Source organism: Coregonus lavaretus (assembly GCF_964263955.1).
Source record: "Coregonus lavaretus genome assembly, chromosome: 16".
NCBI lineage: Eukaryota > Metazoa > Chordata > Actinopteri > Salmoniformes > Salmonidae > Coregonus > Coregonus lavaretus.
This window is the reverse complement of record NC_140003.1, coordinates 10,327,126-10,349,559: the sequence shown is the minus strand read 5'-3', so window position 1 is coordinate 10,349,559 and position 22,434 is coordinate 10,327,126. Positions and strand designations below refer to the sequence as shown.

General features: G+C 39.7%; 1 protein-coding gene across 1 annotated transcript; it reads right to left on the bottom strand.

Annotated features, from left to right (window-relative positions):
- Window positions 1–391: 391 nt before the first annotated feature.
- LOC311144043 (integrin beta-2-like) lies at window positions 392–22,351 on the bottom strand. The gene is made up of 16 exons (XM_084179979.1): window positions 22,283–22,351; window positions 15,944–15,992; window positions 15,757–15,854; window positions 14,461–14,665; window positions 13,750–13,920; window positions 13,235–13,476; window positions 12,676–12,834; window positions 12,357–12,452; window positions 11,929–12,018; window positions 11,591–11,725; window positions 6,622–6,815; window positions 6,049–6,281; window positions 5,582–5,801; window positions 5,054–5,265; window positions 4,616–4,782; window positions 392–1,625 (listed from the first exon to the last, which is right to left on the bottom strand). Exons 2-16 carry the CDS (start codon window positions 15,987–15,989, stop codon window positions 1,560–1,562), a joined length of 2,334 nt encoding a protein of 777 aa, XP_084036105.1. The 5' UTR covers window positions 15,990–15,992; window positions 22,283–22,351; the 3' UTR covers window positions 392–1,559.
- Window positions 22,352–22,434: the final 83 nt, after the last annotated feature.

Sequence of the window (22,434 nt, the reverse complement as noted above, 5' to 3'; positions counted from 1 at the left end):
GTAGGAGACCCAGCTCCCCCTTGCCTCTCTCTCTAGTTCCCTCTCCTGTTCCCCACATCTCTAACACAATGGGCCGATCAGCTGGCAAGGCAAGGTTGCACAGGATTTTGAGCGCTTGGTAAGCTGCAGGTTGCTAATCTAAAGCAAGGCAGAACTTTTTGTGTTGTGTAGATTTGAAAGTCAGGTATTTTCCTGACATCAAGCTTTGCATAATAGGAAGACGAGATAGTAGATTTGTTGATAATATGAATTTGAATATTATTAAAATGTAGGGAAAAAAGGGAAGCGCTGCTAGGGTACACAATAGTAGATCTTTGTAGATGCTCTGTCGTTGTGATGACTGCAGAGTGCATCACATTCTCTTTCTCTGAATCATGAGCTGGAGTCCAAATCAAGAGAGAGAGTTTTATTTGTAATGAATAATATCAGTGTTCACTTGCTGCTTTACACAATATTTCCTTGTATGATATGTACAGTCACGGTACATTGTAGATCATTTTATTTTATTTGTAATATTTAATTTAATATTTTAACACATGACACACAAACAAATTGCTATAAGTAATATCATTGAGTTAAACAATCAATTTCCTTGAAACTTTAGGAAGATTTTGATATAAAGCATGAAAATGCTAGTTGACTTGCATTGGATTTGTGACACAAATGCTAAAAAGATAGCATTTGAAACAGTGGCAAGGTAAACAAAACCAAAGCATGGGTTGCTGTCATACCTGGTCCATAGACAAATGCAATTTTGTAATTTGGGTGAACTATCCCTTTAACAATGGGGGGGGGGGGGGGGGGGGGATCTTTAACAAATAATCACCAAATAGCAGGGACAGCACCATCTAGTGGTAAATAAACATAAACCCAACAACTTCAATTACTAATTTCTCTGAACAGGGGAAACAAAAACATCACCAAATTCACTGAGAATACATTACATAGGATGAAGAAACAATACTAAGAGCCGCATGACCATACTACTTGTAAAACATAGAGAACTGACACTATTTACTCGTTGTTGGGGTGGGATTGGTGTGGGGTGTCCGTGGATTGCTTTTGACCACTTCTTTTGATTTCTCATGTCTTACCCATTGTTAGAAAAAAGGTTTAGTCCAAATCGGATGTTAGGTACTATAATTATTGAATATTATATGAATCCTATAAATTAAAATGGCCAATTTAGTGCAATCAATTAGCTTACTTTCTCAGAGATCAAATTATATTCCAACAAAATAATGTTGCAGGAATGCTAATCTTATTTGTTTCTAACAACAGAAACGATTTCAGATCAATCTGAGATGGTGGGTGTCGAAATCCTCTTTATTGTGTTTTTTTTTAGGTGGAATGACTCTGTAGCAACATTGCAGCAGTTTTTTCCAATCAGTGCATGATCATTCCTGAGTTCAGACTCAGGAACACATAAAAAATACTATTTATACACCAATGTATAAATGGATGTACAAATCTCCAGAAAATGCACATTAAAAAAGAAACAATAAATGTACATGCATATGAATCCAACTTATTGTCTGGGCTGACTGATGTCGCTGATCTTATTCTCCAGTGAAGGTAGGGTTAGCCACGGTGGTGGTCGCACTGTTGAATAGTGGATTCTCTGCCTATTGAGAGGTACAGTAAATGACATATTATGAAAAATCAGTAACGTATGGAACTCAGACATCTGGAGTGATAAATGTGGTGTCTTGTTTTAAATAGCTGCTGTCTTTGCCAGCCATACATTTATGGCAAATCACAACTCTGGCTGGATTTCGACTTACGCACAGTTACTGATCAAATCTTGAAAAAGCGTTTTACAAACAAGGCTCCCCGGGTTCTGGAGACCACTGCTGTGCTGCTCTATCTCTTCTCAAAGGGACAGATACCGACATAAGAATGTATGCCTTTCCTTCGCATACCTTCCTACGCACTTCTCAATATTTAGTCAAGTAATGCGCTCTGCAGGTGTGGCTACTTTGCACACTCAGAATACATTTTATTCAACCATTCCACTTGCTGCCAACAGATACGTTTTCATTCAATGGGGTTTTCAGTACATTTATCTTAAGCCATCCCTTTAAATATGGTGCACCTTTAATTAGAATTTCGTCGACAGACTCAATATAATACATTGAGAGAGCGGGTTCAGAATATAGGGATCAATGAAAGAAAGCCATCTATGCATATTCATCTCCGTTTCAGCACCAGCTGGTAGAATTATCTGATCTTGTAGATTATTTAGGCAAATTTTTGGGTTAGGAAAGTATATATGTATGTAAAAAAAAAGTATGTAAAACTTTGGAGAGCATTTACGCACGAAACACTACAGGGGTTTGATTCCTCCTTGTCATATTCAAGTTCAATCCATGAAATATTGGAATGTGGATAAAAGTGTAAAATAGGAGTTGAACGGGTCCTCCCGAGTGGCGCAGCGGTCTAAGGCACTACATCGCAGTGCCAGAGGCGTCACTACAGATCCGGGTTCAATCCTGGGCTGTGTCCCAGCCAGCCGTGACCGGGACACCCATGAGGCGGCAAACAATTGGCCCAATGTTGTCCGGGTTAGGGAAGGGTTTGGCCGGCTGGGATGTCCTTGTCCCATCGCGCTCTAGTGACTCCTTGTGGCGGCCGGGCGCATGCACGCTGACTTCGGTCGTCAGCTGTACGGTGTTTCGTCCGACACATTGGTGCGGCTGGCTTCCGGGTTAAGCGAGCAGTGTGTCAAGAAGCAGTGCGGCTTGGCGGGTAGTGTTTCGGAGGACGCATGGCTCTCGACCTTTGCCTCTCCCGAGTCCATACGGGAGTTGCAGCGATGGGACAAGACTGTAACTACCAATTGGATATCGCAAAAAAGGGGTAAAAATACAAGAAAACAATAGGGGTTGAACAATAATCCTATAAATCTACCCTAATTCTCACTAATCATGGAACTGTATGACAATGGTCCAGTCGTGGTGAACCGTGCACCAGGCTCCAGGTTTAACCTGCTACCTGTGGTCTGAGTTCCATAATGATTCAAATAGGCTACATGTCCTAAATTATTGCACAACGTTAGCCTAATATGATCCACTAATGCTAGCGACCCTCAGAAACAGGACATGAGAGGGGAAAGAAAGGTAAACAGAATGGAATGGAATGATGCAAACATAAATGTATGTGGGTATTACTGACAGTGGCTCCCGATTGTGGCTAATATTTAACATGATTCAAATTGTAAAATAAAATGGAAGAAAGCCTGGGCATATAATCAAACATTCTAAAGCACATACATCAACGTTTCCCAAACTCGGTCCTTGGGACCCTTAAGGGTGCACATTTTGTTTTTTGCCATAGCACTATACAGCTGATTCAAATAATCAAGTAATCATCAAGCTTGGATTATTTGAATCAGCTGTCTAGTGCTAGGGCAACAACAAAAACATGCACCCCTTGGTGTACCCAGGATCGAGTTTGGGAAACACTGGCATACATCAATTCGGCAGGTTCAACCCTACAGAAGCCTATAGCTTGGGTCTCCAAATTTCATCTACACAAATTATAAAGGCACACAATTAGAATTCTAAATAACGGCACTGCTATTTATATCCTATTTCAATGTGCTATTCATGTCATGTTGATAAACAATTACTATGTGTATTTACAATCCCCTTCTCCAAATGGATTACTAATTTACCTAGCTCTTATCAAGTAAGTAAATTACAGTCCATGGAGAATGGTGCTATTTCTATCAGAAAAAATTAAGCAAATGCTTTTTCCACTTGGAACCGGTAGGTTCGCTAGATCTTATTCATGATTTCCTCGCGCGTCAAGGTGGTGGAATTATTCGGGAATTAATTCAAGGTCAGAATATGGCGTGTCTGTAGACACACCTCCGCCACACCTTAATTTATTCGAGCTTCAAACTAATAGTGGGTGAATAGCATGCTATTCTCATGCTTAAGTTCAAGGTCAGAATACACATTTACGCGCGCTTAACTTGGGTCGGAATCTGGGCCAAAGTGATGATTTCTATTGATGGGTTCTGACTTCTAAACTTGAACATGTGAAATATCCTTATTCATGATACAGAGGGAGAGAGGGGAATGCAGAAAGTTTACATTCTGTCAGAACCTGTTATTGTTAGATATTAGGTATCCTATGGAGAGGAGAAGGGCCACAGTCTGGTTTCAGATGTTGGGTTGTAATTTGAAATACTTGATACACCGAAGTTAAGGGTTATATGTAGGAGGAATGCATATGGTGGGGTCAATGGAGGTTGGATAAGAGCCAGGGGCTTAGAATGTTTCTAAGATAGGTGAAAAGACAATCACATGGTTGTAGTCACTGATAAGGGTGGATAGCTGTGGATTAGTGAGGGATGGGGGCCGAGGTCAGGTCAGGTCCCATGAAGTGAGAAGGAACAGGCATCACTGAAGTCCTGTCTAGCATCAAAGATGTATTGGCTGACAAGATGTGTAAGGAGGAGACTCAGCATAGGAGGAAGGTTTAAATACCAGTGCTTGTGTAAACATGTCTTTGTCTTATGCAGCTGTGTGAATAAACTTGGTTTGAGCTTTACTAGTCGTCAGTAAGTTTTTGAATCTAACACTATAAAGTATCAAATGTCACTCACCTTTGCCCACTTGGATTTCTTTTTTTCATTCTCAAACTTGCGGAACTCCTTCAGGTCATTCATGTGGATTAAGCCTTTGATGAGGAGCAGGATCAGGAAGCCGATCATGGCCACTACCACAATGGAGCCTCCAATGATGGCGTAGATGTTTGGCAACTCGGGACACTCTAACACAATTATGACAGACATGAACAATCACACATTTTTAGGCGGTCTTGGTGGCTATGGCATGTTTTGTTTAGTGTGAAAACATTTGGTAACGAACATCTCTCTGACATTGTGATTCAGATGCTTTCAATGTCCCTTGGAGGCTTTATCTTGATGCACATCAAACAACGTGGTCAGTCAATTAAAACCCCAGCAGACATTTCTGTTTTCTGTGGGCAATGAAGGTAACATGGGCATAGTTTTTAGTTGCACAAGACATAAGTCTCTTACCTCTGGTCTTTAGTATCTGGGCGGAGTAGTTGTCCTCTCCATCCAACTGTTTAATGGTAAAGAACACCCGGCAGTTCTCCACATCCCTCACGTCACAAGGCTTACCAGGTGGCAATGTTTCCACCATCTCAAATTCATTAATACTCTTACAGGTCTGGGAGCAGTTCTTACTGAACGGGCCTGTCTGAAAGCCCAGACACTCGATGCATTTCCTGAAAATAGAAGAACGAGGTAGAGAGTGAAAAACTTCCTTGCTCAACATTTGGTTTTCTCCTTTAAGGACTTCAACGCATGCTTTGGTTCCAAAACCCCTCGTTTTGAGTAAGATGGCAACACGCAGAAATTATATTTCGCAGTCCTACATTCTATTCTCCCAGTCATCCTGTATGGTCAATGGTAACCATCTTTGTTTGTCCTGTGGTTGTGATGCATTTCAATACGTACACGATGGCTCCAACAACATTACCCCAAGGGGCCAGTGAAGTCAGTGGTTGAGTGAGTGAAAAAGGTGGGCCCAGGCCATCTTACCCCTTGGTTATACAGGGGGTCAAGCAGGCGGGGCAGGTCAGACAGTAGGGCCGCTGGTAGCCCTCGATACACTTGCACTGGTTACACTGGCATGTGCCCCTGCCGCTGCACACACTCCCGCCTGGTGTGCGACACTGCTCGTCCGACTTCTTGCATTGGCAGGCGGTGCCTTCGTAATCAGGGTTGCATTCGCAATTTTTACAACGGCATTTCCCGTTCCCTTCAACACAGAGAAGTTATTTTACGTCAGAATTTGTAGATTATGTTTGTAAAACACTCCTCTTTGTGGTGTTTTAATAATTCAAGTGTGTACCCCAATTCATAATGAGACTGTCATTAACAGATGGCAGGTGTTCATTCTATTGTTATACAGTACATGCATATATGTTTTCATCTATATTTCCAATGTTACTGTATGTATTATCTATTTATAAATGGATATTGTCAAATGTTTTATCAGACTGCACCTCCACACAGTTTGTTCTGGAACTTCTCGCAGCTCTCGTTTTCACACTCGCAGTGCGTGCCGTAGTAGGTGCTGCCGCCTTGTAGGGCATAGCACTGGCACATGCCACACACACAGTCCCCTCGTCCTTCGCACTCCGTGCCGTTGTCCTTCCGGCATGCCGCCCTCAGAGAGCTCTCGTCCTTCTCCCCAATGGAGCACTCACACTTCTGGCCCACGAAGCCGGCTTTGCAACTGCACAGAGTTGGGAGGAAATAGCCTACTGTACTGATTGCTTGTGAAGAATTTACATGTACCACCCCCCACCACTGTGTCTCCTTTCCCCCCCCCCTGAATATAGAGAATAGAAATACAGTATAGAAAATAGAATGGAATAGATGGTTCATATCAATCCATGTTTCTCAGAAGTCCGTTGTTTTTTTTCAGGTGACTCAATGCAGTTCTAGGGGGATGGAGGGTAAATCATTGAACATATATTGGATTCAATATTGACTATATCAACATAAGTTGGAAAATATAGTGAAAACAAAAGCACATGCTATTTGTTTTATATCCCAGCCAATGCCTGCCTTACCTGCACATGCCACAGTTGACTTTGCCCTTCCCGTTGCAGTATGGGTGATTGTCCTCCTGGGGGTCATCACAAACACACTCGCAGCGAGTCGACAAGTTCACCTTCAGCTTGTCTTTTATACCCAATGGGCCAATCAGAAAAGACATCTCTCCATCTATACATTCATCTGCCGTCACTGTTACGTTGAAAGACACCTGAGAGGAATTCAAGAGATGCAATGAGTACATTTGTGGTATCTGTTTGGATAATGTTGGTTTGCTATGTATTATCATGGGCCTAAAATACATTTACATTTTAGTCATTTAGCAGACGCTCTTATCCAGAGCGACTACATATATATTTTTTTATACTGGCCCCCCGTGGGAAACGAACCCACAACCCTGGCGTTGCAAACGCCATGCTCTATCAACTGAGCTACATCCCTGCCGGCCATTCCCTCCCCTACCCTGGACGACGCTGGGCCAATTGTGCGCCGCCCCTGAGTCTCCCGGTCGCGGCCGGCTGCGACAGAGCCTGGATTCGAACCAGGATCTCTAGTGGCACAGTTAGCACTGCGATGCAGTGCCTTAGACCACTGCGCCACTCAGGAGTACATAAAATAGTGTATAAGAGTGTAAAATAATATTGTATAAAAGATCATACAAAATATTTTGTTGTGACTCTTATATGGATGATGTTAAAAATATTTGTTGGTTTAATGTGATTAATATGTAGCATCTAGAATTTATGAACTTGCTTCTTCCAATGATTGATAAACATGCACCTGTTAAGAAACTGACTGTTATAACTGTTAAGGCTCCATGGATTGATGAGGAATTGAAAAACTGTATGGTTGAAAGAGATGGGGCAAAAGGAGTGGCTAATAAGTCTGGCTGCACATCTGACTGGATTACTTTTCTATGTGACTAAACTCAACAAAAATAAGAAGAAACTGTATTATGAAGCCAAGATCAATTATATAATTATGATGGAAGAAAACTTTGAAGTACTTCAAATGAAATTATGGGCAGAAAGACATATTTCATCGAATCAGATGGCTTATTCATCACAAAACCATTTGATGTTGCCAATTATTTTAATGATTACTTCATTGGCAAATTGGGCAAACTTAGGCAGGAAATGCCAACAACTAACAGTGAGCCATCGTATTCATGCATAAGAAAACTAATAATTGAAAGCATTGCAAGTTTGAATTTTGTAAAGTTAGTGTGGGAGAGGTGGAAAAAGTATTGTTATCGATCAATAATGACAAACATCCTGGCATTGACAACTTAAATGGAAAGCTACTGAGGATGGTAGCTGACTATAGCCACTTTAATCTGAGTTTACAGGTCCTCAGGCCTGGATGGAAGCCAAAGTAATTCCGCTACCCAAGACTGATAAAGCGGCATTTATTGGTTGTAACAACAAACATTCAGCATGCTTATAGAGAAGGGCACTCAACATGTACTGCACTGACACAAATGACTGATAATTTGAAAGAAATGGATAATAAGAAGATTGTTAGAGCTGTACTATTAGATTTCAGAGCAGCCTTTGATATTATTGACCATAACCTGTTGTTGAAAAAACGAACAGTTCCAGTCAAAGGTTTGGACACAGCTACTCACTCAAGGGTTTTTCTTTATTTTTACTATTTTCTACATTGTAGAATAATAGTGAAGACATCAAAACTACGAAATAACACATATGGAATCATGTAGTAACCAAAAAGTGTTAAACGAATCAAAATATATTTTATATTTGAGATTCTTCAAAGGAGCCACCCTTTGCCTTGATGACAGCTTTGCACACTCTTGGCATTCTCTCAACCAGCTACATGAGGAATGCTTTTCCAACAGTCTTGAAGGAGTTCCCACATATGCTGAGCACTTGTTCGCTGCTTTTCCTTCACTCTGCAACTCATCCCAAACCATCTCAATTGGGTTGAGGTTGGGTGATTGTGGAGGCCAGGTCAACTGATGCAGCACTCCATCATTCTCCTTAGTTAAATAGCTATTACACAGCCTGGAGGTGTGTTTTGGGTCATTGTCCTGTTGAAAAACAAATTATAGTCCCACTAAGCGCAAACCAGGTGGGATGGCGTATCGCTGCAGAATGCTGTGGTAGCCATGCTGGTTAAGTGTGCCTTGAATTCTAAATAAATCACTGACAGTGTCACCAGCAAAGCACCCCCACACCATCACACCACCTCCTCCATGCTTCACGGTGGTAACCACACATGCGGAGATCATCCGTTCACCTACTCTGCATCTCACAAAGACACGGCGGTTGGAACCAAAAATCTCAAATTTGGACCCATCAGGCCAAAGGACAGATTTCCACCGGTCTAATGTACAGTGAGGGAAAAAAGTATTTGATCCCCTGCTGATTTTTTACGTTTGCCCACTGACAAAGAAATGATCAGTCTACAATTTTAATGGTAGGTTTATTTGAACAGTGAGAGACAGAATAACAATAAAAAAAATCCAGAAAAACGCATGTCAAAAATGTTATATATTGATTCGCATTTTAATGAGGGAAATAAGTATTTGACCCCTCTGCAAAACATGACTTAGTACTTGGTGGCAAAACCCTTGTTGGCAATCACAGAGGTCAGATGTTTCTTGTAGTTGGCCACCAGGTTTGCACAAATCTCAGGAGGGATTTTGTCCCACTCCTCTTTGCAGATCTTCTCCAAGTCATTACGTTTTCGAGGCTGACGTTGCTCATGTTTCTTGGCCCAAGCATGTCTCTTCTTCTTATTGGCGTCCTTTAGTTGTGGTTTCTTTGCAGCAATTCGACCATGAAGGCCTGATTCATGCAGTGGCAGTTCTCATGAGAGCCAGTTTCATCATAGCGCTTGATGGTTTTTGCGACTGCACATGAAGAAACTTTCAAAGTCTTAAAGTGATGATGGACTGTCGTTTCTCTTTGCTTGTTTGAGCTGTTCTTGCTATAATATGGAGTTGGTATTTTACCAAATAGGTTTATCTTCTGTATACCACCCCTACCTTGTAACAACACAACTGATTGGCTCAAACGCAAATTAACTTTTAACAAGGCACACCTGTTAATTGAAATTATTTCCAGGTGACTACCTCATGAAGCTGGTTGAGAGAATGCCAAGAGTGTGCAAAACTGTCATCAAGGAAAAGGGTGGTTATTTGAAGAATCTCAAATATAAAATATATTTTGATTTGTTTAACACTTTTTTGGTTACTGCATGATTCCATATATGTGATTTCATAGTTTTGATGTCTTCACTATTATTCTACAATGTAGAAAATAGTACAAATAAAGAAAAACCCTTGAATGAGTAGTTGTGTCCAAACTTTTGACTGGTACTGTATGTGTTATGGCTTTTCAACCTCTGCCATATCGTAGATTCAGAACTATCTACAGTGCCTTGCAAAAGTATTCATCCCCCTTGGCGTTTTTCCTATTTTGTTGCATTACACCCTGTAATTTAAATGGATTTTTCATGTAATGGACATACACAAAAGTTAAATGAAAAAAATAACTTGATTCAAAAAATTCAAAAAAATATATAATGGAAAAGTGGTGCGTACATATGTATTCACCCCCTTTGCTGTGAAGCCCCTAAATAAGATCTGGTGCAACCAATTACCTTCAGAAGTCACATAATTAGTTAAATAAAGTCCACCTGTGTGCAATCTAAGTGTCACATGATCTCAGTATATATACATGTGTTCTGAAAGGCCCCAGAGTCTGCAACACCACTAAGCAAGGTGCACCACAAAGCAAGCGGCACCATGAAGATCAAGGAGCTCTCCAAACAGGTCAGGGACAAAATTGTGGAGAAATACAAATCAGGGTTGGGTTATAAAAAAATATCCGAAACATCCCACAATTAGAAACTTCTCTAATGTCAAACATGTAAAGTATGGTGTACCACAGGGCAGCTCTCTAGGCCCTCTACTCTTTTCTATTTTGACCAATGACCTGCCACATGCATTAAACCAGGGCTTCCCAACCCTCTTCTTGGAGATCTACCTTCCTGTGGGTTTTCAGTCCAACCCTAATTTAACACACCTGATTCTACTTATTAGCTGCTCAACAATACCTTACCTAGCTGAATCAGATATGCTAAATTAGGGTTGGACTGAAAACCTACAGGACAGTATATCTCCAGGAAGAGGGTTGGGCAGCCCTGCATTAAACAAAGCATGTGTGTCCATATATGCTGATGATTCAACCATATACGCATCAGCAACCAGCTAATGAAGTCACTGAAACCCTTAACAAAGAGTTGCAGTCTGTTTTGGAATGGGTGGCCAGTAATAAACTGGTCCTGAACATCTCTAAAACTAAGAGAATTGCATTTGGTATAAATAATTCCCTAAGTTCTAGACCTCAGCTGAATCTGGTAATGAATGGTGTGGCTGTTGAACCAGGGTTCTTTTCACAGTCCCCAATTCCAGAACAAATTCAAGAAGGCCTACAGTATTATATAGAGCCATTATTGCATGGAACTCCGTTCCATCTCATATTGCTCAAATGAACAGCAAACCTGGTTTCAAAAAACAGATAAAGTAACACTTCACAGCACAACGCCTCTCCCCTATTTGATCTAGGTAGTTTTTGTGTATGTATTGATATGTAGGCTACGTGTGCCATTTTCAAATTGATATAGTTCTGTCCTTGAGCTGTTCTTGTCTATTCATGTTCTGTATTATGTCATGTTTCATGTTTTGTGTGGACCCCAGGAAGAGTAGCTGCTGCTTTTGCAAAAGCTAATGGGGATCCTAATAACATACCAAATACCAAAGTATAACACTTTATAATAAAGGTCACTAATTAGCCATTATGTTAATTATATTGCTTATAATTACAATAAATGTATATAAATGTTTACAAATAATGAAATACACATTCCTGTTTTATCAATAGTTGATTAATACTTCAGTTATTATCAAGTGTTACCATATTATTTTTTGGTTTGTGATAGATACTTCTGAGCTCTTACCATATGTCCTACTTTAACGTTGTCACAGACCCCCTTGTCCCCTGCGGATCCCCCTCCAGGACAGAGTGGAGTGTAAGTGACTCTCACATTGTCAGGGAGAGCATCATGAGTCACCGTCACTTTGGAGGAGAGCCTCTGTGTCAGACACAAAACAGTCTCAGAGTTAACACCAATGCTAAATCACCAGCACTAGAGACTCCTAGAGATACTAGAGGTTTATGATTAACTCAAGTAAAGTTCCACACATTAAACACATAATTACAATATTAATTATTGGAGTACCATCTTTTTAAAAAGTGATTCATTAAATTAATAAGAAAATATTGTAAATATCTTACATTGTAGGCAGCTTCGATCAATTCAACAACATTTTTGGAGTCCTCAGACAGTACTCCCACCTCAGACTTGGGGATCATTCTACTGAGTTCCTGGAAAAAAGTGTTGATTATACATTTACATTTACACTTTAGTAATTTAGCAGACACACTTATCCAGAGTGACTTACAGTACAATTAGTGCATTCATCTTAAGATAGTTAGGTGAGACAACAACACATCACAAACGTATCAAGTACATTTTCCCTCAACAAAGTATTTATCAGCAGTCAGTGCTAAAGGGGGGGGGGGGGAGGTTCAGGCGCACTGTGAAAGTTATTTAAGATTCTCTTCATTATTATGTGGGAGTATTAATAAGTGCCTGCATTAGATATGTTGACGTTTATAACAATAGAAAAACAGAGGAAGAAAGAGAGAATGAGTCCACTTACCCTGTATACATTCTCCATATTCTTTGTCACAGCAAAGATTGGCTGAATGTTGTTCTTCTCTAACTGTGAAGCCACTTGACCAACAGATGGGTAGTCCTACATACAGAGACACTTAACTTGTACAACCTCAATAATGTAATTGTTTAGGGCCAAAGGGGATGGAATATACAGGCTTTAGTTCAGTCCAGTCATGCTGTTGTATTCATTACATATTTCTCATATTCTCTTATGGTATTTTTCATATACAGTACATTATATCAAAGTGTTGGTGAGGACCAATCATATTGATCTAAATGTATCCTATGTCACCATCACATACCATGTAATTGCTCTTGCTGTACAGTTGGTTGTCCATGTAACATCTCTCATCGTTGGGCTCCAGTATGCCAGCCAGCTTGCCATCCCCTGCCATGTGGAAGCCATCATCGGTGGTCAGGACGATTAGCCGAGTGCTGCTATTCCTCCAGCCAATCCTGTCCTGTGGAAAACAATTTGAGGCTTCATGTAAAATGGATGGAAAAGATGCGAAAAAGTCTACATCACACATTGGAGTTTTTTTTGTACTACACTGGCAGAGCATCACAGAGGAAGTGTGAGTCACTTTATCTAATGTTTCCGCCTGCAAGCGTCATACACTGCTACGTTCAGCCTATGATGTGTGTGGTAGTCTTGTGTCTAAAGACAGCAAAAAGAGATTGGTGTTATAGAAGTGAACTACTTCCCCATCTGCCTATCTATCTACAGTATGTACTTATCTATGATACACAATGCTGCTTTGACAATAGATTTACCAAACATTCTATTGATGTTCAATGTCAGTATGTTGGTAGAACGTTGGTTCAACTTATTTTTGCCCTGTGGGATTAGACTACTCTTACCCCACAGACTGCAGCCTGCATGATGGCGTCCAGCGTCCCTTCAGGGGAGTCCAAGTTCCCAGAGATGCGTTGCTTGTCTACCTCCCTCTTAAAGTCAGCTTCGTTCCCTGTCATGCTAAGAACATGCCTGTAGCCAAAGGCAGGTTGACAGAACTGCTCCTTGTCGGCGCATGGCTTCTTCAGCTTCTCTGGGTTGGTGTTAGTGAAAGGCAGGACAGTCTTGTCTACAAAAGAGCCGAAGCCTGCAGCAAAAGATAAAGGTTATAAAAAATGAGATTCATGGACACTCAAAGATAGACTAGGAATTGAGTAGGAATTGAGGCTGAGACAGACCTGGGTTCAAATACTATTTGAAATCATTTGAAATACTTTAGCTCTGCTGTTGGAATGGATCTAATAGAAACGTCCCAAAAGGGCAAACCTCACCCACCTGGCACCCAAGGCAGGCTAAACCAAAGGCAAATAAAATAATCTAATAATATTTGAACAATTTGATCTGATCTAAGATATATCACCTATTCGCCCTTGTTTTGTGATGCCTTGCAGAGCTTTAAAGAGCTCGTTTCCCAGAGACTTGATGCTCCTCAGATCATCCTCCATGGAGTAGGAGAGATCCATCAGGTAATAGAGATCAACAGGATAGCCCTCCACTCTCTGAAAGTCCAGCTTGAACGTCCGAGGCAGCCCTGAACAAAGCAAAATCAAGATGAAAACTAAAAAATATAAAAATATCAAGCCAAAAGCACATGATGATAACGTGATATGATGAAATTGAGGTTATAAATTTGCTATTTTAAGATAATTTCATTGTGTTTGATTACTTAGGGCTACTTTTAATATGTTCCAGCCATAGAGTTGGATAGAGGGCGTAAAGCCAAGGTTGGTTATTTACTGACGCATGCAGTTATGGAAGGATTGCTGAGGAGTTTAATTAATTGGCAGATCCCCGCTGGTGACCTGGATATAATTCTGTGATCCTTCCTTAACCCATAGGATGTCCCACCCAGTTGACTACTTCAAAATGGCGAAAGTCATTAATGACGCTGCCCATACTAAAACAGGCTTTTGGTCCTTTATCCAACTACATGATTTTATCCATTTTCAAAACATGGCAGCCATCTTAGAACCCAGTTTGGGCGGTAATGCACCACTAACATTGGAAGCCAACCACCGTTGAAACCCACCGAAGAAGAAGAACCCAATTTGGCCATTTTGAGAACACCCACCTGGTCTGAGCTTCAGATTGACCTCCTGAGGACGCAGCTGGGTGGGTTCCTCCTTGGCAAATGCACTGGTGGACAGGGAGGTGTTCTTAGACACACTAAGGGTATTCTGGGGGTTGATGATGTCTCTTTCCATGCAGCCCCTCTCTAATAGCTGAGCCAAGGTGTCACAGCGAGCTGCTTCTTGCTGCCCTGGTTTGGTGAAGTTCTGGGAATGGGACAGATATAAACTCTGGACTTAAAATAAGTGTGTCAACCATATCTGTAGATGCTCTATTAGACTATCAACAAACTATCAAGCAACTCCAAATTGTAATATTTCTTCAGTTGCCCAGTCGCTGTAAACGTTGTTGCAGTTGGCTGACCTTGTGCACAGTTGTACATTTAGATGTAAGTGAATATTATTCAAACAATGGAAATAAAATGGGGTCTGCACATGCATATCCTAGCACTCCAACCCACATACTTTAGCTTAACACTTTCATGCATATTCTCAGCCCTGTTTGCATACACTGCTTTACATAGACAGCCAAATGCATAATGTTAGCACCTAGCAGCGGTATAAAGTTCTTAAGTAAAAATACTTTAAAGTACTACTTAAGTAGTTTTTTGGGGTATCTGTACTTTACTATTAATATTGTCAACAACTTTTGCTTTTACTTCACTACATTCCTAAAGAAAATATTGTACTTTTTACTCCATACATTTTCTCTGACACCCAAAAGTACTCATTACATTTTGAATGCTTAGCAGGATGGGAAAATGGTCCAATTCACACACTTATCAAGAGAACATCCCGGGTCATCCTTACTGCCTCTTATCTGGCGGACTCACTAAAAACAAATGTTTGATTTGTAAATGATGTCTGAGTGTTGGAGATAGCCCCTGGCTATCCATTATTTATTTTTTTTAAATTATAAAACGGTGCATTCTGGTTTGCTTAACATAAGACATTTGAAATGATTTATACTTTTACTTTTTATACTATATTTTAGTAATTACATTTACTTTTGATACATAAGTATATTTTAAACCAAATACCTTTAGACTTTTACTCAAGTAGTATTTTACTGAGTGACTTTCACTTTTGCTTGAGTCATTTTCTATTAAGGTACTGTATCTTTACTTTTACTCAAGTATGACAATTGGGTACTTTTTCCACCACTGGCACCTAGTGTACCCACACAGCTTTTATACACACATGGGACCTCAAAAAGGTGTTAGCATTTGTGCCTCCACTTTGCTCTCATCATTTACGTTTTAGCACTACTACCACACATACAGTATTGCACTCCTCACCAGTTGTTTGCACCACACGCAGTACGCTCCTGATCTGATGCAGTCGCTGCAGGAGTTGATCACTGTTTTGGAACATACTTCCACTTTCTGGGAGAGCACTAGGGGAAACACACACAGGATGACGCTCATATTATAATTGTGAGACTTTTCAATATCAAGAGGTGATTTGATGACTGTAAAAACTTACCACCTCTGCCCATCAGCAGGAGTAGGAGAGACACACACTGATACATTTCCTGGTGACAGAAAGTGGGAACAGCCATTTATCAGTCCATCAATCTTGACCATGTCAAATACTATTACAGGCACACCTTTTAGATGTCCAGTGATCTATCTTTTACCATTCAAGTACCAGTAAAAGATACATGTGCTATAGATTAACATACACTGTAAGCACTCTTACACCATTACAATCTGATGCACATTATATGGCCACTGTACAAAACTCTGTCTGAGCAACAGAAATCTTGTCAAAATTAAACGGGCCTATTTATATAATGAATATGAATTCAGAGGGCAGAAATGATTAAATATGAAAGCATTAGACCTCTCACTAAAGGCTTCAGTCATACAAAAGTGATATTTAAATCTGAACTGGTTCTCTAGCAGATTAGTAAGAATGTCTCACACGATGTTCAAGAATGGCCTTTTTCAAAATTATCAAATCCTTACATTACAAGGGCTATATTCCAAAGGTATTAGATGAATTATAGTACACTAGAGAACAAAACTGAATAATGAGTCAAACCTATTGGTTTTGTACCCAAAGTTGTAAAGGAAATGTTGTGATCTATTTAACAAACACAAGAGACCAGCAAAATAGATAACAGAGTGTGGTGGTATAGCAGGAACAGTGGCATCTAGTGGTCAGAACCTGGTACGTTATGGTAAATAATGGAAGCGACTTCTATGACTAATGTCTCTGAACAGGGGAAAAAAATCACCAGATTCACAGGGAATACATTACATAGTATAGAGAAGCAATACTCCAAGCCACAGCTTCATACTACTTGTCAAACATAGAGAACTGATACTGTATAATGGTTGTTGGGTTGGGATTGGCATGGGGTGTGGAGGGTCTGTGGGTGACTTTTGACCATTAGTTTTAGATTCCTCATGTCTTACTCATAGGTAGGAAGAAGTTTGGTCCAAATCGGATGTTGGGTACTGCATCTATTGAATATTATCTGAATCCTATAAATTAAAATGGCCAATTTGGGTCCAATAAATTAACTTAATTATATTTCAACAAAATAATGTTTCAGGAATGCTAATCGTAACTACCAAAATGATTTCAGAACAATCTCAGATGGTGGGTGTCAAAATTCTCTTTTGTGTGTTTTTTAAGGTGTAAATACAAATACTCTTGTGAAATATCTCACTTCTCAAATAGTTAGCTAGCAGTACTTAAGCAACTCACTCCTCTCCTTATAAGGCATGAGCAATCATATGATATTTTGACTCACTATCATTAAGTAACTGGTTAGCAATCCGCCACAAATATGAGTCAACTAAATGGGTTAATATTAGAAACATTAAATGCTCAACTGTAGGCTATAGAGAAACCAACAATAGCCTGATAAAACAGGCATTTACAGTGAGGGAAAAAAGTATTTGATCCCCTGCTGATTTTGTACGTTTGCCCACTGACAAAGAAATGATCAGTCTATAATTTTAATGGTAGGTTTATTTGAACAGTGAGAGACAGAATAACAACAAAAAAATCCAGAAAAACGCATGTCAAAAATGTTATAAATTGATTTGCATTTTAATGAGGGAAATAAGTATTTGACCCCCTCTCAATCAGAAAGATGTATGGCTCCAAGGTGTCTTTTATACAGGTAACGAGCTGAGATTAAGAGCACACTCTTAAAGGGAGTGCTCCTAATCTCAGTTTGTTACCTGTATAAAAGACACCTGTCCACAGAAGCAATCAATCAATCAGATTCCAAACTCTCCACCATGGCCAAGACCAAAGAGCTCTCCAAGGATGTCAGGGACAAGATTGTAGACCTACACAAGGCTGGAATGGGATACAAGACCATCGCCAAGCAGCTTGGTGAGAAGGTGACAACAGTTGGTGCGATTATTCGCAAATGTAAGAAACACAAAATAAATGTCAATCTCCCTCGGCCTGGGGCTCCATGCAAGATTTCACCTCGTGGAGTTGCAATGATCATGAGAACGGTGAGGAATCAGCCCAGAACTACTTGGGAGGATCTTGTCAATGATCTCAAGGCAGCTGGGACCATAGTCACCAAGAAAACAATTGGTAACGCACTACGCCGTGAAGGACTGAAATCCTGCAGCGCCCGCAAGGTCCCCCTGCTCAAGAAAGCACATATACAGGCCCGTCTGAAGTTTGCCAATGAACATCTGAATGATTCAGAGGAGAACTGGGTGAAAGTTTTGTGGTCAGATGAGACCAAAATGGAGCTCTTTGGCATCAACTCAACTCGCCGTGTTTGGAGGAGGAGGAATGCTGCCTATGACCCCAAGAACACCATCCCCACCCTCAAACATGGAGGTGGAAATATTTTTGCTTTGGGGGTGTTTTTCTGCTATGGGGACAGGACAACTTCACCGCATCAAAGGGACGATGGACGGGGCCATGTAACGTCAAATCTTGGGTGAGAACCTCCTTCCCTCAGCCAGGGCATTGAAAATGGGTCGTGGATGGGTATTCCAGCATGACAATGACCCAAAACACACGGCCAAGGCAACAGAGGAGTGGCTCAAGAAGAAGCACATTAAGGTCCTGGAGTGGCCTAGCCAGTCTCCAGACCTTAATCCCATAGAAAATCTGTGGAGGGAGCTGAAGGTTCGAGTTGCCAAACGTCAGCCTCGAAACCTTAATGACTTGGAGAAGATCTGCAAAGAGGAGTGGGACAAAATCACTCCTGAGATGTGTGCAAACCTGGTGGCCAACTACAAGAAACGTCTGACCACTGTGATTGCCAACAAGGGTTTTGCCACCAAGTACTAAGTCATGTTTTGCAGAGGGGTCAAACACTTATTTCCCTCATTAAAATGCAAATCAATTCATAACATTTTTGACATGCGTTTTTCTGGATTGTTTTGTTGTTATTCTGTTTCTCACTGTTCAAATAAACCTACCATTAAAATTATAGACTGATCATGTCTTTGTCAGTGGGAAAACGTACAAAATCAGCAGGGGATCAAATACTTTTTTCCCTCACTGTAGCTTTCGTTTGTGATGCAATTGGATAGCTACTTTCATTTTATGATATTTTATATTATTTTCTAATGCATCGAGAGTCTGTTTATCTTTGCTTAGTCTTTTTTTTCTGTTCCTCCAAACAAAGACACTGGCATTAGAGTTACAATGTTAGGATGTCTTGCAAATCTAATGAACTCATCCTCTGCAGCAGAGGTAACTCTGGGTCTTCCATTCCTGTGGCGGTCCTCATGAGAGCCAGTTTCATCACTGCACTGCACAAAGTTCTTGAAATGTTCTGTATTGACTGACCTTCATGTCTTAAAGTAATGATGGACTGTCGTTTCTCTTTGCTTATTTGAGCTGTTCTTGCCATAATATGGACTTGGTCTTTTACCAAATAGAGTTATTGTCTGTATAAGAAATTCCACAAATTAATTTTTAAGAAGGCACACCTGATAATTGAAATGTATTCCAGGTGACTACCTCATGAAGCTGGTTGAGAGAATGCCAAGGGTGTGCAAAACTGTCATCAAGGCAAAGGATGGCTATTTGAAGAATCTCAAATATAAAATATATTTTGATTTGTTTAACACCTTTTTTGGTTACTACATGATTCCATATGTGTTATTTCATAGTTTTGATGTCTTCAATATTATTCTACAATGTAAAAAATAGTAAAAATAAAGAAAAACCCTTGAATGAGTAGGTGTGTCCAAAAGTTTTGACTTGTAGTGTGTATATTGATAAATCAACCAAATGATATCATATGACAGTTAAACATTGCTACTACATACTGTAATCTGGGCCAACGTTAGCTGTAAATGGGTCTTTCTATAAATAATGAGGCCAATGTGTGACATTGGGCTAAACATTTAAAAATGGTTTGAAACAAAAAATAAAAAGGTTTTTCATGAAGTTCCACATACTTAGAGGAATAAAAGTGAATATATGCCAATTGACCCATAACTCCACCTATACAATAACATAGGCCTAGGAGTATAATCCTTTAAGCAGGGTTCATACAGACATTAGCAAGTCAAATTAAATTACTTACAATTGTATAATTTATATAATTGTACATATAGGGCCTAATGTAGAAGCCCCTCCCCCACCCATTACCGGACTAAACCTTATGTTGGTTGCATATATGGCGTCCTCATAATAACCTCATGTGGTTTTACCGCAACAGAGCAGCGCAACACCCTTCAATTGTTGTGCCGTGAAAGTGGCCACATCCCTCACAAAAAAATAAGTATTATGCATAATTATTGAAGTACCACGTTACCGACAGTATCGATGTAGGTTTTAAGTATCTTTCGGTTAGAGGTATTCGATTTTGCAATCGCATTTATTATTTTGGATTTGTGTGCCCATGAAAACTGTTTTCACACCGTAATATAAGAAGACACTAAATGTTATGTAGTTACACTGCATTTCTGAGATCTCTATATAAAAAACTGTCCAACATCTAGATCCAGGATTCTTACAGGGTTCAAGTTCAATGTCTAATTTAACGGATTAATGGTTAATATATGATATAATGACAACTTACACTGCCATAAATGCAACGAAAGAAAAGTCATGTTTTATGTCACACGATTTTGGACAAATCCATCAAGACAACAACCATGATAAAGGATAAACCTCTATGGGATTGGTGTCCCATATACGGGATGGTTGAGCTAATGTGCGCTAATGTGATTAGCATGACTGTTGTAAGTAACAGCAAACTTTCCTGGACATAGACATGTCTTATATGGGCAGAAAGCTTCAATTCATGTTAATCTAAATGCACTGTCCAATTTACAGTAGCTATTACAGTGAAAAAATACCATGCTATTGTTTGAGGAGAGTGCACAACAACAAAAAACGTATCACCGCAACTGGTTTGATACATTCACCTTTGAAGTTAAATAATGTACTTACATTCAGTAATTTTGCTCTGATTTGTCATCCTAAGGGTCCCAGAGATAAAATGTAGCATAGTTTTGTTTGATAAAATAAATGTGTATATTCAAATGTAGCAACTGGGTTCTACAGTTTGAACCCCTGCTGTCTCTGGCGCCACACCCACCCTGCCCGGCCATCTAGATGTGTGAAAGTTAGTGTATAAGCTAATGTTCCATCATGTATGACATTCCTGGGAGTGTTTAAACTTACATTTTGTATTACCATATAAATGTTGTATGTTCTCTATAGTTATGTACTTGAAAATGTATCAATTGACCAATTCGGCACATTTGGGCAGACTTGATACAAAATAGTCCAGTATTGCAATGCTTCACTGGATCAATCTGAAACTTTGCACACACACTGGCCAAAATCGACATTGCGCCTAAACTGCAATATTATATTGTGGCCTTTCTCTTGCATTTCAAAGATGATGAAAAAAATAAAAATAGAAAATGCATGTTTTTTGTTTGTATTATCTTTTACCAGATCTAATGTGTTATATATTCTCCTACATTAATTTTACATTTCCACAAAAAAGTGTTTCCTTCCAAATGGTATCAAGAATATGCATATCCTTGCTTCAGGTCCTGAGCTACAGGCAGTTAGATTTGGGTATGTCATTTTAGGCGAAAATTGGAAAAAAAAGGGTCAGATCCTTAAGAGGTTAAACAGGTTTTAAATCAATTTGTGAATATTATTGAATATAGCTATGATTCCCCCTTATATCTTAATGTAATGACATTAACACAATTGGCAGATTATTATCAATGACTTATCAACAGCTGTAACAAGTTGTCCAGCATAGGAAATTCTCACTTGTACCCTAGTTTATAGAAAGAGCCAAATATATGCTGTAGTATATGGAATAATCATACAGTATATGGCTCAAGTGTAATGGTTACTTCTTTTACACCCCTCAGAGCCCGGTTCCTCTCTAGGTTTCTTCCTAGGTTCCTGCCTTTCTAGGGAGTTTTTTCTAGCCACCGTGTATCTACATCTACATTGCTTGCTGTTTGGGGTTTTAGGCTGGGTTTCTGTATAGCACTTTGTGACATCTGCTGATGTAAAAAGGGCTTTATAAATACATTTGATTGATTGATTTTATGTAAATCCTTATAGGCTGATAATTGTAAATCCTCAACCTAAATCTTTGATCTGATATGCCACAATATGACATTATTTTTACTTTGATCAACTCTAGTTTAACACATTAAAAACTATAATTTGTATGCTACATCTTTTCCTAAAGATAGAACGTCCCATTAGTTACATTTAGTAATAAAACAGTTATAAAGTGGGCTTGATAAAAAGGTTATTGCACCTAGTAACCTTAAAAAAATACATGAATCAACAAACATACATCTTAAATACAGCAGTAAGGATGCTACTCACAAATATCAAGGTGCTGCAGCTCCTATGAAACCCTCAACTCACTGTCATGGGTGTGTTCTCTATGTGGGTGACTGACTGCTTGAGATGAATGTCAGTTAGTTTGTGAAACACAACCACCCACATGACAGGAAGGCTATGTAGGGAAATAGTAT